We start from the raw sequence: 14624 nt of genomic DNA, 5'->3' as shown, positions 1-14624 counted from the left end.
TAGATACTGAACTTGCAATTAGTTAATTAATATATTATTAGAAATTGTGCTTATTTTCATTTGATTTTTAAGCTTGTTAGTATGACTGGTATGAATCATTATTACTACTGATTTAAATGTTTCAATGACAGCTCGTTAAACTATTGTATCAGCAAACGAAAGAAGCGTGAAGCATGCCACGAGTCATTAAGACATAGACAGGTAGACAAGAGAAGTCACACACAGCAACACCAGCACACACACGGTGCAGAAGCAGCCAAAACACAACAAGAAAGTTCCCATCGAGCCGTTAAGAGAGCACCGACTCTACCCAGCTTCCATCACAAGCAAGAGAGAAGTAAAAAGCTACAGCGACGTGATAAAGAAACGACAGAATCAGCTCAGACAGTAGCCTAATGCCACGCTAAACGTTTGAATTAGCTGCTCATGAGGCGTTAAAAGTTTTCTTGTATAGTTTATGATGCATTTATGGGAATTCTTTTATTAATTTATGCAGTAGAAAATAAGAAGATTGGATAGTTTTGTGTCAATGTTTACACACTTTTGATAATGTGTCAGTAATTCTGCAGAACTTATTCCCCGATTAAAGAAAATGACTGCATAAAAGCGTCGCTTTAATTTAATTACAGGTTTTATACCCCATAGAGCAGCTGGAAATTAGGTAGTAGTTGTCGTTTAGTTAAGATACAAACAGCACAGGGCTCAAGTGATGAGTTAGTAGACAGCAGAGGTCAGCCAGCTTTGCTGATGTGTCGTGAAACTAACACAGACCCACTTTGAGGTGTGTGGTGGTGAAGTTTGGGGATTTTCAGAAATGCATCTGCCCACCTTGGTAGTCACTGTGAGGAGGGGCTTCCCTTCTGATGATGCTTTACTGGGTATCTCCTTCAGGACCATGGCAACAGTCCTATCTGCAGCCCTAGAGTCTTTCCCCTACAACAGTAAGATCAACAACGACTTGTGTCAGGACAGTTTTGACAACGCACAGCTTTCTGTACCCCGTCCAGGGGATTGTGAAGAACAGACTGACTAACAACAGACACATCAACTGGAGACATTTCCACAAGACTATGGCGATGAGAGGATCACCACACGATGCAGACGGCTGACAGCAGATAGTGATGCGTATGGATTCAAACAGCAATACTATTGACCCAAAGACAAAACTGAAGAATTTAATAAAACATTTACTTCCCTTTATTTTCTAATTAAGAAAAACTTTATATTTTTAAAACATTTTTTTTGTGGAAAGACACAATATGTGAGAGATGAGCAAGCGGTTAGGTTTTTGTTTATATCCATCACATTGCATTGTAGATCCAATAGTTGAGACACTAAACAGTGGGGCAAACAAGTATTTATTCAGACAACAATTGTGCAAATTCTCCCAATTTTCATCAACAATGAGAAACAAAATGAGGAAAAAAATTTAGAAAATTGATTTTTAAAGAATTTATTTTCAAATTATGGAGGAAATTAAGTATTTGGTCACTAACAATGATTTTTGGCTATTACAAACTTGTAACTTATTCTGTCCTCTACTAGATACCTATAATAATAGCAGTTGTTTGAACTCATTTTCTATATAAAACACACCTGTCCACAACCTCAAACAGTTACATTCCAAATTCCACAATGGCCAAGACCAAAGAGCTGTCAAAGGTCACCAGAAACAAAATTGTTGACCTGCACCAGGCTGGAAAGACATAATAATGTTTGAATGAATAATGTTTATCATGATATATTTTTTTTATATCACAATAACTATTTATACCACAATAAAGTATATTTTCACTTATTTTCTGAAAAAAACTGATTAAAATGTCATTACTTGGTTTTCTCTGACTTTATTTTTTCAAGTAGCTGAAATGTCACAACTGAGAAACATTTTTTTTAAGTGCAAAACAGTTTAAGTTTCTTAGTAGGAAAACCCATTTTTACACAAAAGTTTAGCGATAAAAAATATAGAAATGATAGAAGAGAAATGGCCAGATTGACACTTTTCTATCGCCAACACGATATGTATCGTCATATCGCTCAGCACTACTGGCCAGTATCCAGATTAACCCCACATAAAATCTTTTAGAGGGAGTCGAATGTCCGTGTTGCCCAGCAACAGCCCCAACATATCACTGCTCTAGAGGAGATCTGCATGGAGGAATGGACCAAAATACCAGCAACAGTTTGTGAAAACGTGTGAAGACTTACAGAAAACATTTGACTGCTGTCATTACCAACAAACGGTATATTAGTATATTATATAAGTATTGAGATGATCTTTTGCTGTTGAAAAAATATTTATTTTCCACCACAATTTACAGAAAAATCATAAAAATCAGACAATGTGATTTTCTGTGTTTTTTTTTCTCATTTTATCTCTTTTAGTTGAAGTACATCTATGATGAAAATAACTGGCCTCTCTCATCTTTATAAATGGGAGAACTTGCACTATTGATGGCTGACTGAATACTTTTTTGTGGTTATCACTAACATTAGAATGAATATTTCCATTTTTGACACATTTTTCATTTGTACTGGTCTTTGTTAGTCAACCAAAACTTAAACTTTTCCCCAGTAGAAACCTAAAAATGTGACATTTTAACTTCTGGATTGAAGCACATTCAAATTACCTCTAGGTGACTTGTTGCACCAACCATTAAGCCACAATTCATCACCATGAAACAGAAAAACATTCTCACATCTCTAGCTTCAAACATGGGAAATTAATGACAACTGCATAAAGGTAAAATTTAACATATTTTATCAATCTATCTTGTATTTGACCTCATAATTGCTCATGAAAAGAAACTTATTGTTTGATTGACATGTTTTCAGGTTAAAATTGTCATCTTAATAACAGCCTTAAAGGCAAAAAAACTTTACTGTCAAGCTTTTTGTCCAATCTATTTGCCACCTTACAAAGAAAGGCATGATTGATGTCATAATTAAATTCCCATTAACTGTCATGCACCTCAGTGTGTGAAATTTGTTCTCTGCATTTGACCCATTCCCTGGAGGGAGGGGTGAGCTGCAGACACAGACGCACTCGGGCAGCTTTAGCGGTTTAGACCCCCAAATCCAACCCCTTAATGCTGAGGGTCAAGCAGGGAGATGTTAGGACCCATTTTGAATTTTTTAGTATAACTCGGCAGTGGATTTGAACTCACGGCCTTCCAGTCTCCAGGTGGACACTCTACCAGAAGGTCACTGAGCTGGATGATAATGGACAAACCCCAGAAAACACATTAACATTCAAAACATATTTGCCAAAGTTACATTATGAAAGTGCAAAAATGTAAAGTATAATAGTGTAACTTGACACATATGTCTTTAAATACAGTTAAGATTTATTCATTCATGAAAATCTTCTATTTGAGAAAACATCCTCCTGCAAGAAGCTAACTACGCTAAATACGAGAAATCTATATATTTTAATTTTTTCTTTTCTGTTTGTCTTATTTGTGATTTCAGGACTAAGAAAACACATTTTAATTTCTAACTTTCTTACTTTAATATCTTATTTTTTGCTAATTTTCCTTTTTTTCTGGTGATATGGATAATTGTTTGTTTTCATTTGTAAAATGGGGTAAAACTATTGCCATAAAATTGAATTTATGCTTGACTAGGTTTATAAGAGAAACCTCTCACTCCTCCCACAACAAGTCTAAAAGAAAATATATAATAATTATTATTATTAATTATTAATAATTTTCCAGACGCTGAAAGCTTACAATGTGTATCTATGATAAATGCAGTTGAAATACATTTAGATAAAGCTGTGCATTGTTACACTTACAGGGATACTGCTTCACATTTTAAATGTTTTTTGTTTTGCTAGTTAAAAGGGAAAAAAGTTAAATTTTGTGCAAATTTTTCACATTTTGTGTGTTAAAATGTGTCCAAACTTTCTTTCTTGCATTGCCATCATGGATCAAGCTTATCTTCTAAATGTCTTGAGTGTCTCTGAAAAGGAACGGCTCCAACAATAGATGACTCGGATCCCTAGAGCTCTGATCTGAACATCATTGAGGTTGAGTCTGAGATTACATGAAAAATCCCTTAAGGTTCCCTTTGTCACAGCACTGGCAAACTTCTCTGACATGTCTAGAAACTGTGGTGGAGAACAGTGAATACTCAGGGTACATGTTGAATCCTGATTGCAATCGGTTGTTGAGGCGACCGCTTATTTTATTACTTGAAATTAAATGTTTAATGTTTGTCTAGAACAGGGCTCTACAACCTATGACTCGAGCCACATGCAGCTTCCTTTATGGCTCTTTGGCTTTGAAGGAAAATGCTAAGAATTTCAATAAATTATATATATATGTATATATATATATATATATATATATATATATATATATATATATATATATATATATATATATATATACTGTATTCTCCCGACTATAAGTCGCGTTTTTTTCATAAATTGGCCAGGGATACAACTTATACTCAGGAGCGAATTATTTATGATTTTTTTAGACATCAATAGGCTCATATATTCGTTATTTCCCCACTATCGGTTGCCTTTTAGCGGTTGTTTCCCACTAACAACCACTAGAGGGCACTGTAGGTTCTTGTATCAGTATTTGCTGCTGACAGAAACGAAGAAGAAAGAGTGCCGTTCAAAACAAACATGACTAAGAATCTAATTATTCTCCTCATGGACATTATGATGGCTTTCTTTGCATCAAGACAAATTTTTATTATAGTTTTTAATTTTCTCTCCTTTCTCTCCTCATTGAGCATTAAATTTGACGCCTGGAAAAAGAGGTAGCGAACTCGAATTTGATGCATGAATTGCATTCGGTGTCAAATGCAAAATTATGTTGAGTTTTTGATTTTTTTTATAAATGATGGACTTTTCTCTTAAAAGTGCAACTTGTACTTCAGAGCGACTCAAATATGTTTTTTTCTTCTTCATTATGAATTTTTTGGCTTCTGCGATTTATAGTCCGGAAAATATGATATACATATTTGTTTATTGGGTTTATCATTTATGTTTTTAGGTTTAACATAATTGAGTAAAATTATGATTAAAGGTTAATCTACTGTTATTACAATAAGCATATATTCTTATCTGCTGCATAACAGTGTCTCATTGCTAATAAGTGGCAACGGTCTGAATGTATATAATTACATTTACAGTAACATACAGTCAATGGGTTTGACCTATAAAATAACATCTAAATAATATTTTTTTGTATCTGAGAATATAAACAGTATCATTAATATTGATTAAAAACAGCAAAAGCATAAAACTTCTCAGGGATTCCACAAATATTAAAGACACTGGAGCATCAACGACTAATAAAGTCTTACTAATGCTAGTTTTCTGGGTGGGTGGGTTAACACCTGTGCATGTGACTGTGGTTCCTCACTGCCACTTAAACGGCAGTGACTCATGGCTGCTTTCTGTCACTCTGACATTTTCTGTCACTGTTTATTGGCTGACATCCATTTTATGGAGTTTGGTTCTTATAATGAAGGGGAAGACTGTCAGCGAGCTTAATATGTCACTGGAAATTACAACCAGATGTGCTTGAAAAGTAATTGCAGTTGTTTGTTGTCTATGCAGCTGCATCTACATCACTGTCAAAAACCACTGAAGTGTCCCACAGCCGGCACCGCTACCACAGGAAAGGTTTCTGTTGACGCCGGCTTATGTCAATAGATGCCAATTTTTCTGAATTAAAATAACTTTCGGAGCTTGTTTGAAATATTTACTATAATTTACTGAAATTCTTAAGGTGGCATTGCATCATTTAAAACTTCAAAATGACAAGATGATGAACCTTAAAGGCATTTTTTACTATTTTCTTTAGTTTGTAAGACAAGTTTCCTTTTAAGAGAAAATCTTTAAAACCACAAAACAAACTACATTGACTAAAATGTCTTGAGTTACATTTTTACTCAATAATGTCCTAAATGACCAAAGTGTAAATTCATATTTTGAACTGATAAGGTTGCAAATAAACATCTTTTTGGTGACTCAAACTATACATTAGACATTTTGGCACAGAGGATTAATTAGGGGTGTAACAATTAATCCACTAAATCGATTGACCAATTTATATTCCTACTATCCTACCAGATTGTTCTCTCTGAGGAAACTTGTTAATTGAATCAACCTATAAAATTATAAAAAAAAAATAAAAGGAAATAAATCCGTCATAATCAATACTGGAAAATTCTATTTGGATTGAGTCATGGTAGGTTTATTTTACTATTATGTAAAAAATGTTCAAGCCATTACAGTCAAATCTGTGAAAATACGTGATCATACAGTGTTATATTGTTCTAATAATGTTCCCTTTGTATTATTTTAAAGTGGAAAAACAAAAGTGGGCTGAACTAAGCTAAAATCTGAATAAATTTGCCATTAAGTTTACTTTTTGTACACAAATTTGATTTACACTTGATTATTTTGAAAGAAACACAAGGAATCTGGAAAACTTTCCCTGCACTGTTCAGTATCCAAACAGCCACACTGGTTGAATTTTGGTTAAAGATGTGGTGGACTTATCAATTTGATGGCCTCTGAAGTCGATTTATTAAAAAAAAATAAAATAAAATAAAAAGTCTATCAAATAAGATTTTTACCACTCCGTTTTTGTCCCATCTTTCCTTTAAAGTACATGCCTAAAAAAATAATATCATAAAAACTGTGTTGTTGTGTTGTACTATGAATAGACTTGTTTGCAAATCCTATTAATTCCCCAAATATTTAATAATTATAAACAAAGAAACTCTTGATTTCATAAAAAAATAATTTTAAAACCTTTTTTTTTTCCTAGATGGATCTACTCAATACAGCAGTTTTTATAAAGAGTACAAGTAGTTTGTCGCCCTTTTACATTTTGTCTTCATTTGCTTTTTTGGCCTTGACAACCAGCAGTCAATCATCTGGACAGATTTTTTTTTTCTGTTAAAGTATCTCTTTCCTGAAGACAGCTCGGTGTCATATCTGCTGTTCTCTTGGCTTGGGTTTTGACAGGGGTATATCACAGACATTTTTATAGCTTGGAGGGAAAATCTAACTGCAAAAGTTTTGTAAGTTGTGCAGAAGACGCCTGAGAGGAATAAGGGCACAAACATCACAGAACAACAGCGGCGAAGCTGAGAGCGGAGACGCATTTCTGAGCTGAAGCAGAGCGTGCAAGCTGGGCAATTTGAGTTTCAGGGCAGAGATTTAAAGAAAAGCTCCGCGGTGTCTCTGCATGAAAACAAGGAACACTTACAGATAAGAGGTCTTTAACATCAAATGAAAGTGTGCAACTGTGGCTTTGCGGGAGGCAAAAATACCACAGAGACCTGCTCTAATAGTGGTTTAAAACTTAAATTAGTTTTAGAAAATCTGCAAAATGAGAAGAAGCTGAAATAAAGTTTGAAAACAAACCAGAGTTTGGCAGCTTAATACCGAGAGGACAAACCTTTCTTTTTCTTGTGGGGAATGAATCAGCTGAGAGGTAATTAGCTCTTGTTTCTTCCATTCTAAAGCCTCAGGATTTGGTTTCACAATTAGATTTACAAACTCAAACCTATAAAGTTAATCTAAGTAAAGAGCTGATGGATGCATTTCATTATGGAGAAGATGTGTCATGGCAAAGACTTCGCAAAAATGAAGTGACACTGTGGGAGAAACGGGGACTATAATGCTGTTTTAATGGGGATGGATGTGAAAAAAACATCCCTGAGGGACAGATAAACAAATGTGGCTTAAGAGGAAGTCGATGGGGAAGCATCAGACCGCCTATAGTGCGTGCCACAACATGGAGGTCCAAGTAGCTTTCCATCGGCCTATCTCATGCTTTCTGAAGTCTTTCAGAGTAAAATAAAATAATAGTAAAATATCCATATATATGAAAATATGTGTTTCCTTTGGCACAAAAAAGAAAAAAATATTTATGAAATGAGTTATTTTCACAAGTTTTTTTTCCTACCCAGAAATAAGACGCATCGATCTATGAGGCTCCGCCTATTGGTGCTTGTGGGCGCCGCCCATTTCATGATTTTACCCTGGAGCCGGCCTCGGCGTCATGTCGGCATTTTATTCACAAAAACAAAAAAAAAAAACATTTGGACTTTTGCAAAGACTTATGTGCTTTAGTAGCACCGGCCATCACTACACTGATTGTAGCCATGGGCGGTGCTGAGCTAGCTGAGCGGCGACGTTAGTGGCTGATCACCGCTAGTTGAGAGGTGGAGTCGGTGGCTGGTCACCACTAGTAGAGCGGCGAATTTAGCGGCTGAGCGGCAAAGTTAGCGGCTGATCAGCTAGCTGAGCAGCGACGTTAGCGGCGGATCACCGCTAGCTGAGCACCGACGTTAGCGGCGGATCACCACTAGTTGAGAGGTGGAGTCAGTGGCTGGTCACCACTAGTAGAGCGGCGACATTAGCGGCTGATCGGCTAGCTGAGCAGCGACGTTAGCGGCGGATCACCGCTAGTTGAGAGGTGGAGTCGGTGGCTGGTCACCACTAGTAGAGCGGCGAATTTAGCGGCTGATCACCGCTAGTTGAGCGGCGATATTAGCGGCTGATCGGCCAGCTGAGCGGCGACATTAGTGGCGGATCAGCTAGCTGAGCAGCAACGTTAGCGGCGGATCACCGCTAGCTGAGCAGCGACATTAGCGGCGGATCACCGCTAGTTGAGAGGTGGAGTCGGTGGCAGGTCACCACTAGTAGAGCGGCGAATTTAGTGGCGGATCAGCTAGCTGAGCAGCGACGTTAGCGGCGGATCACCGCTAGTTGAGCGGCAAAGTTATCGGCTGATCACCGCTAGTTGAGAGGTGGAGTCGGTGGCTGGTCACCACTAGTAGAGCGGCGAATTTAGTGGCGGATCAGCTAGCTGAGCAGCGACATTAGCGGCGGATCACCGCTAGTTGAGAGGTGGAGTCGGTGGCTGGTCACCACTAGTAGAGCGGCGAATTTAGCGGCTGATCACCGCTAGTTGAGCGGCGACATTAGTGGCGGATCAGCTAGCTGAGCAGCGACGTTAGCGGCTGATCACCGCTAGTTGAGCGGCAAAGTTATCGGCTGATCACCACTAGTTGAGAGGTGGAGTTGGTGGCTGGTCACCACTAGTAGAGCGGCGAATTTAGCGGCTGAGCGGCAACGTTAGCGGCTGATCGGCCAGCTGAGCGGCGACGTTAGCGGCTGATCGGCCAGCTGAGCGGCGACGTTAGCGGCTGATCACCGCTAGTCGAGGGGCAAAGTTAGCGGCTGATCACCGCTAGTTGAGAGGTGGAGTCAGTGGCTGGTCACCACTAGTTGAGCGGCGACATTAGCGGCTGATCGGCTAGCTGAGCGGCGACATTAGTGGCGGATAAGCTAGCTGAGCAGCGACGTTAGCGGCGGAGCACCGCTAGCTGAGCAGCGACATTAGCGGCAGATCACCGCTAGTTGAGCGGCAAAGTTAGCGGCTGTTCACCGCTAACTAAGTGGAGGAAGTGTGTGTTTGGGGGTGCTGGCAGCACAGACTCTACCTGAAAAGGGCGGTTCTTAATTGTCTGCATCACCTCGTGAGAACTCGCTCGTTTTCATGGGTTTGGAGGGACTGATACTCAGAGCACTGGGTTTTAGAGGAGTCCTCAGAGTTACGTAAATGGTTCAAAATACCACTTTGGGGTTGTTTTTAGTGAGGAATGAACATCATAATACACTTGAAAGCTCTAAAAGTTGATTTTGCATAGTATAGGCCCTGTAAATCCATCTCTATATTTTTTTTGCTTTTTTAAAGAGCCACTCTGATCATCTTTAGAGCTTTTTTAATGACATTCCCAATGAACTTTTGATTATTATCATACAGTTTTAGCCACAATCATAAAAACTTTGATTTTCTAGGTGATGGTTTCTGCAGAGAGACAGCACTAAGCAAAAACAAAAATTAAGAAAATAAAAAGACCCTTGTTTCAAGAAAATAGCCATTTTCTGGTTTCTTCTTTCTTCATTTTAATTTCTGGAAATTACTTTCATTTTCTGAAATGTTTTTATTTCAACTCACGACATACTTTCTGCAGGGTAGCAAGAGTTCATAAAACTTTGCTTTTGAGTAGTGGGCAGGTCTGCTGGCGTGAATTAAGCCTCGCCCCTTCCCATCATCCATCTGTTCACATACTCTCCCTCTAGCTCACAGCCCATCACATCCCCAGCCTTACATTATTGATGCAACAAAACTGGCAAGCAATATTAGAGCTATCCAGCCGTAGAGTTTTAATCCGGACTCCAGCTCAGATGAAGAAAGACGTACAAGACGGATTTGTCTCCAAGTGGATGGGGAGCAGGGAACCTTTGGTTTTTATTTGTGGCTTTTACATCAAATCTACGACCTTTTTCAAATGGTATTTTTGTATCTGCTCCTATTTCACTGCTGTTTGAATTTAGAATGTGTCCATCCTCCATCGTGAAAAAATGCAACACAAACTCAATTTTCGTTAGAGTGGGACTTAAATATGTTTAGTGATTCGTTGGCGTGATTTGCACTTCAGGACTTTGACCATTAACTGCCACTTTCAACACTCGCCAATTTCACCCCATCAGAAAAAGACAGTAAAAATGTATATTTTCAAAAACAAATTTTAAGCAAAACGATGAATAACTAAACTTAGACTCAAAAGTTCTTCTGAAAAAAACTACAGAAAAAAACTTAATTGATTGAAATTAAATATTCCAGCCATTTCTGACCTCTGAAACTTTGTAATTGAATGGTGCAGCTGTTCTAATAATGACAAATGAATGAAAAGAATCACACACTCATCCATTAGTCCAAAGGAGGGTTCCATGACCTAATTGTCTCCAATAATCTCCCCATCAATCAGCATTAATCACATTACAGTCATCCATAAATCATCATGTGTGTTGCTCTGCATGCGTCTGTGTCAAACTGTGTTTTGTGTGGAGAGTGAATCAGGCTAATAAGAGGAATGTCTTCATACCGTATCTGGACTGAGTCCATGCATCCTGGAGACATGGAAAAACTGTCACTCCAGCAAACGCAGCCACAGTCAATGCAAAGAGAGGATTTCTGTTTGACAGTGGGGGTGCTTTATTCAAGCTGACTGAACAAACAAAAACCGAGTGAAAGGGGGTTTTATTTCTTTAACAAGTGAAGAGCTGAATTTTAAAAAGCTGCTAATTTTTTTCTGATTTTCACTTGTCAGCTCCTCTTCCCAAAAGGTTAGGAAATGCATGAAAAACAATAAGCAGATTTTGAAAAATTGAAAAAGAAAAATCACTTATTCTAACATTTTGGCCACTAATGAATTCAGAAAACAAGGAGGCATTTTAAAATGAATGTTGGCAACCTAAAAAAAATATTATGCCAAGATTAAACAAAAGCATTAATATACTAAGAAAGAACAAATTTTGATTTAAGTAAAAATGTGAAAAAAGAACTTCAGCTTGAACTCTACATTTTTGCACCAACTGATAAGTAATTGAACATTCGTTTTTAGTCTGATCTCCTGAAGGAAAATACATTTTTACTATTTTAAATCTTTTTTTTTTTTTTATTAAAGGGCCACTCCAAAGAAAATTGTGTTTTTGGTGTTTTCAACATCTTCTTATAACATTTTCTCATGATGGAGGACATATGTAAAATAATTTAGGATTCTGAGTATTTCTTTATGCAAATCGTGTCGAATCAGGAGCAAAAATGAACCCATGGTTTGAAAAACTTCTTTCTCACGAACACGCAGAAGTTATCAGATGTAACCTCTCAAGACAAATGGACCCATTAACGTCTTCATTTTCCTCGTCAAACCTGGATCAAGACTGTACGAATGGATCGCTCCGATATTGCTCACATTTATTTTTTTTTTGTTATGCTAATGTTAGCTTTGGCTTGTGAGGTGTTATAAGCTAGCGAGAGACAGTGTAAATAAACCATTTGTGGCCAAAGTGCGGCCCACGGGCCCAATTTGGCTTGATTAACCCTTTAACTGCCGGCTCCACCAAACAGTAGAGCACATATACACTGAAAAATAAATTAACACAATTTTTTTGTGTTTTGTTACATTTGAAATGATTAATTTTCATCCAAATTAAAAATTTGAGTTGATGGTTTACTCAACTTAAACATTTAACTTGATAAAATCGAATATTTTTTCATGTCCCTCTTCAGGATCCCAGTTTGCTGTTTTCATATTCTCCTTTTATTTCATGACATCCAAAAAAAAATTTGTATTTGGCCCACGGACGGACTGGGATCCCATTTAGATTTTGGCCCTTTGAGCGAAAAAGTTTGGACACCCCTGGTGTAAAGAAAGGGCTGATGGGAAAATACCCAGAGGCTAACTTCTGTGCCAACAACCCAGAGGTGAATTTCTAGTGAGTCCCTGCCACTCTACAGAAAATTTGCCTCAAAAAAGTATTAAACTGAACTGTATAATCATAGTTAACATACAACAATGAACAATTTTACAATAGAAACATTTTTAGTTGGAATGGGACTTGGATAAATCATGGTTTTACCTGAGTGGTTGCTGGTTTGGAGAAGTGTAATTTCCGAGACAAACACTTGTTTACTTAATAGACACACTCTAAAAAGTCTTGTCTGTCACTCCAAAACCAGCAGAACCTCAACTGACGAGAACTAACCGCAGGCTGCAAACTAACCTCTGAAAGAACCGAAAACATGATCCTCAAAACACGCTTTTTTACCCAGATTCAGAGTGTCCACACTGTAGGCCCAAGCTGGAACATGAACACGAAAAACGTGCTGTCCTTCATGAAATATTTACTCCACACCTCAAGAGTGTCACTAAACAATGTGAGTTTTATTGCGAGGCGTTGAGGGCGGCTGACTCAGAGGTTTGTGGTAACCTACACCCAAGGATGTATGCTTGACTCATCAATATGCACGCGCGCTCGACACTGTATCCATCTGATTGACCCTGAAGTGGTGAGGAAACACCTCGGGAAGTGTCAGCATCAGTGTCCTGGGGCCTCCCGGCTCCGCCCCCTGTTGTTGTTAGCTGGACTGACGCACTTAAAGGGAAAGGACCGCTTTTAAAAAGTGAATTGGATGATAAAATATATAGCATATGGAGCATAGAAATTATCCTTGGAATAAAATATTTGACTCTAGCATAAACAAATACGAAACAACATGAATTCCCAAGAAGAATTCCCTGTTCATTAGTAAATACTCTAATCTGTATAAATTCCTAAATCTGGTTTCATCTTATAAGCTTGAGCTAATGCATGCTCTCAGGAGACAAAAGTTGCCTTTTGCTTTGTTTACCTTCTATGTGACATGCGTCCCCCCTCACTTAAAGTTGTATGCTGTCCCTGGAGACAACTGTGCTATCAGGTAACAGGGAACAAAATAACAGGCTTTGCTTAGGGATTCGCAATTCTTGGTAGAAGATGGATTTTTGTTTTTTCCCTTCGATTCTTTAAATGTCTCCTAACTGAGGTGTGAGACTGAGTTGTGCAGCTTTTAAAGTGAAGTCCTTTTGTGCAAAGATTGTAGCCAGTTTTGGGGACACGGTGATTGCTTTTTATGGTTTTGCCGGTCACACAGACTCTGCAAGTGCATTGTCCACAGTCACTGAAAAATCACCGTTTGATGTCCTTAAAGAACCACTCCCATAAAAATTGGGTTTTTGATGTTTTTACTCTGTTTTTTGTAGAATTTTTCTGATGACATTAGACCTACAATAAATTGCAAGTTTATTGTCATCGTGATATCAGTCTGGTACGACATGTGCATCACAAAACAAACTACAATAAATTGTTGCCTTAAGTCAGGGGTGTCAAACTCAATCGCACAAAGGACAAAAATCCAAAACACACCAAAGGTTATGGGCCGAACATGATAAAAATTTATTGAATACACTAAAACTAAATTTTAAAAACTTAACTTTTGAACACAACTATAAATAAAAATGGGCAGGAATATTATTCCATAAAAAATCAACTTAAACCTTAAATAACTTTCAATATTTTTTCTCCATAAAAGCATATTTTGTTCAAAATTATACAAGTTAGAAATAAGTGCAAGATAACATCGAGCCATTAATAATCTCCATGATCTGGAGGGCCGGATAGAATTACCCAGTGGGCCGGATCCGGCCCCCGGGCCTTGACTTTGACACATGTGCCTTAAGTGTTCACACACATGCTTAACAATCTCATGGCAGTTTGAAGTGTTTGACAAATCAAGATAATGCTACATTCACACCTGGCTCGAAAACGCACGTTCTGGAGAATGAAAAGTTTATGAAAACATACATACTGTATATATGTCGCTACGCAAGTCAGTTTTAAGGCTTTTTGTACAAAATGTGCAACGTTTGAGCACGTATCAAAAGTTGAATCAGTTGAACTCTGACCAATTAGGGGCTCAGATTTTGTAATGACGTATGGATAGCATCACAGAACTGTTTGAAAAGTGTTCACAAGTTTACAATTGTGTTGTATTTCTTTATTTAAATCATTGTGAATCAGGAGCAGATGAAAAAAATGCAGTTTGAAAAAAGCCTGTAGTTGCTACATAGGTTGTGAGGGGCTGTTTGCTGGTGGGAGAGCATGTAAACTTAAGGGATGACGGGAAATGAGGGCAGGCTTACTCACTTACCCTCAGTTCATAGGTGAATTTCTAACAAACTTCTGCCGC

The 14624-nt window shown here is 37.9% G+C and overlaps 1 protein-coding gene and 1 long non-coding RNA gene across 2 annotated transcripts in view; one reads left to right on the top strand and one right to left on the bottom strand.

Moving 5' to 3' along the window:
* pex5la (peroxisomal biogenesis factor 5-like a) overlaps window positions 1–14624 on the bottom strand; it is a 105430-nt gene that overhangs the window by 62170 nt on the left and 28636 nt on the right. Inside the window, exon 2 of the mRNA XM_024278765.2 lies at window positions 829–933. Within this exon, the coding sequence (XP_024134533.1) occupies window positions 829–933 (105 nt within the window). The remainder of the gene's footprint in view (window positions 1–828; window positions 934–14624) is intronic.
* The window catches only part of LOC112150433, a 69870-nt gene that overhangs the window by 52422 nt on the left and 2824 nt on the right, over window positions 1–14624 (top strand). The window lies entirely within an intron of this gene.

The sequence above is a fragment of the Oryzias melastigma genome, linkage group LG4 (genome assembly GCF_002922805.2).
Source record: "Oryzias melastigma strain HK-1 linkage group LG4, ASM292280v2, whole genome shotgun sequence".
Classification (NCBI taxonomy): domain Eukaryota; kingdom Metazoa; phylum Chordata; class Actinopteri; order Beloniformes; family Adrianichthyidae; genus Oryzias; species Oryzias melastigma.
Note: the sequence above shows the minus strand (reverse complement) of the source record. Positions and strands in the feature narration are given on the sequence as shown.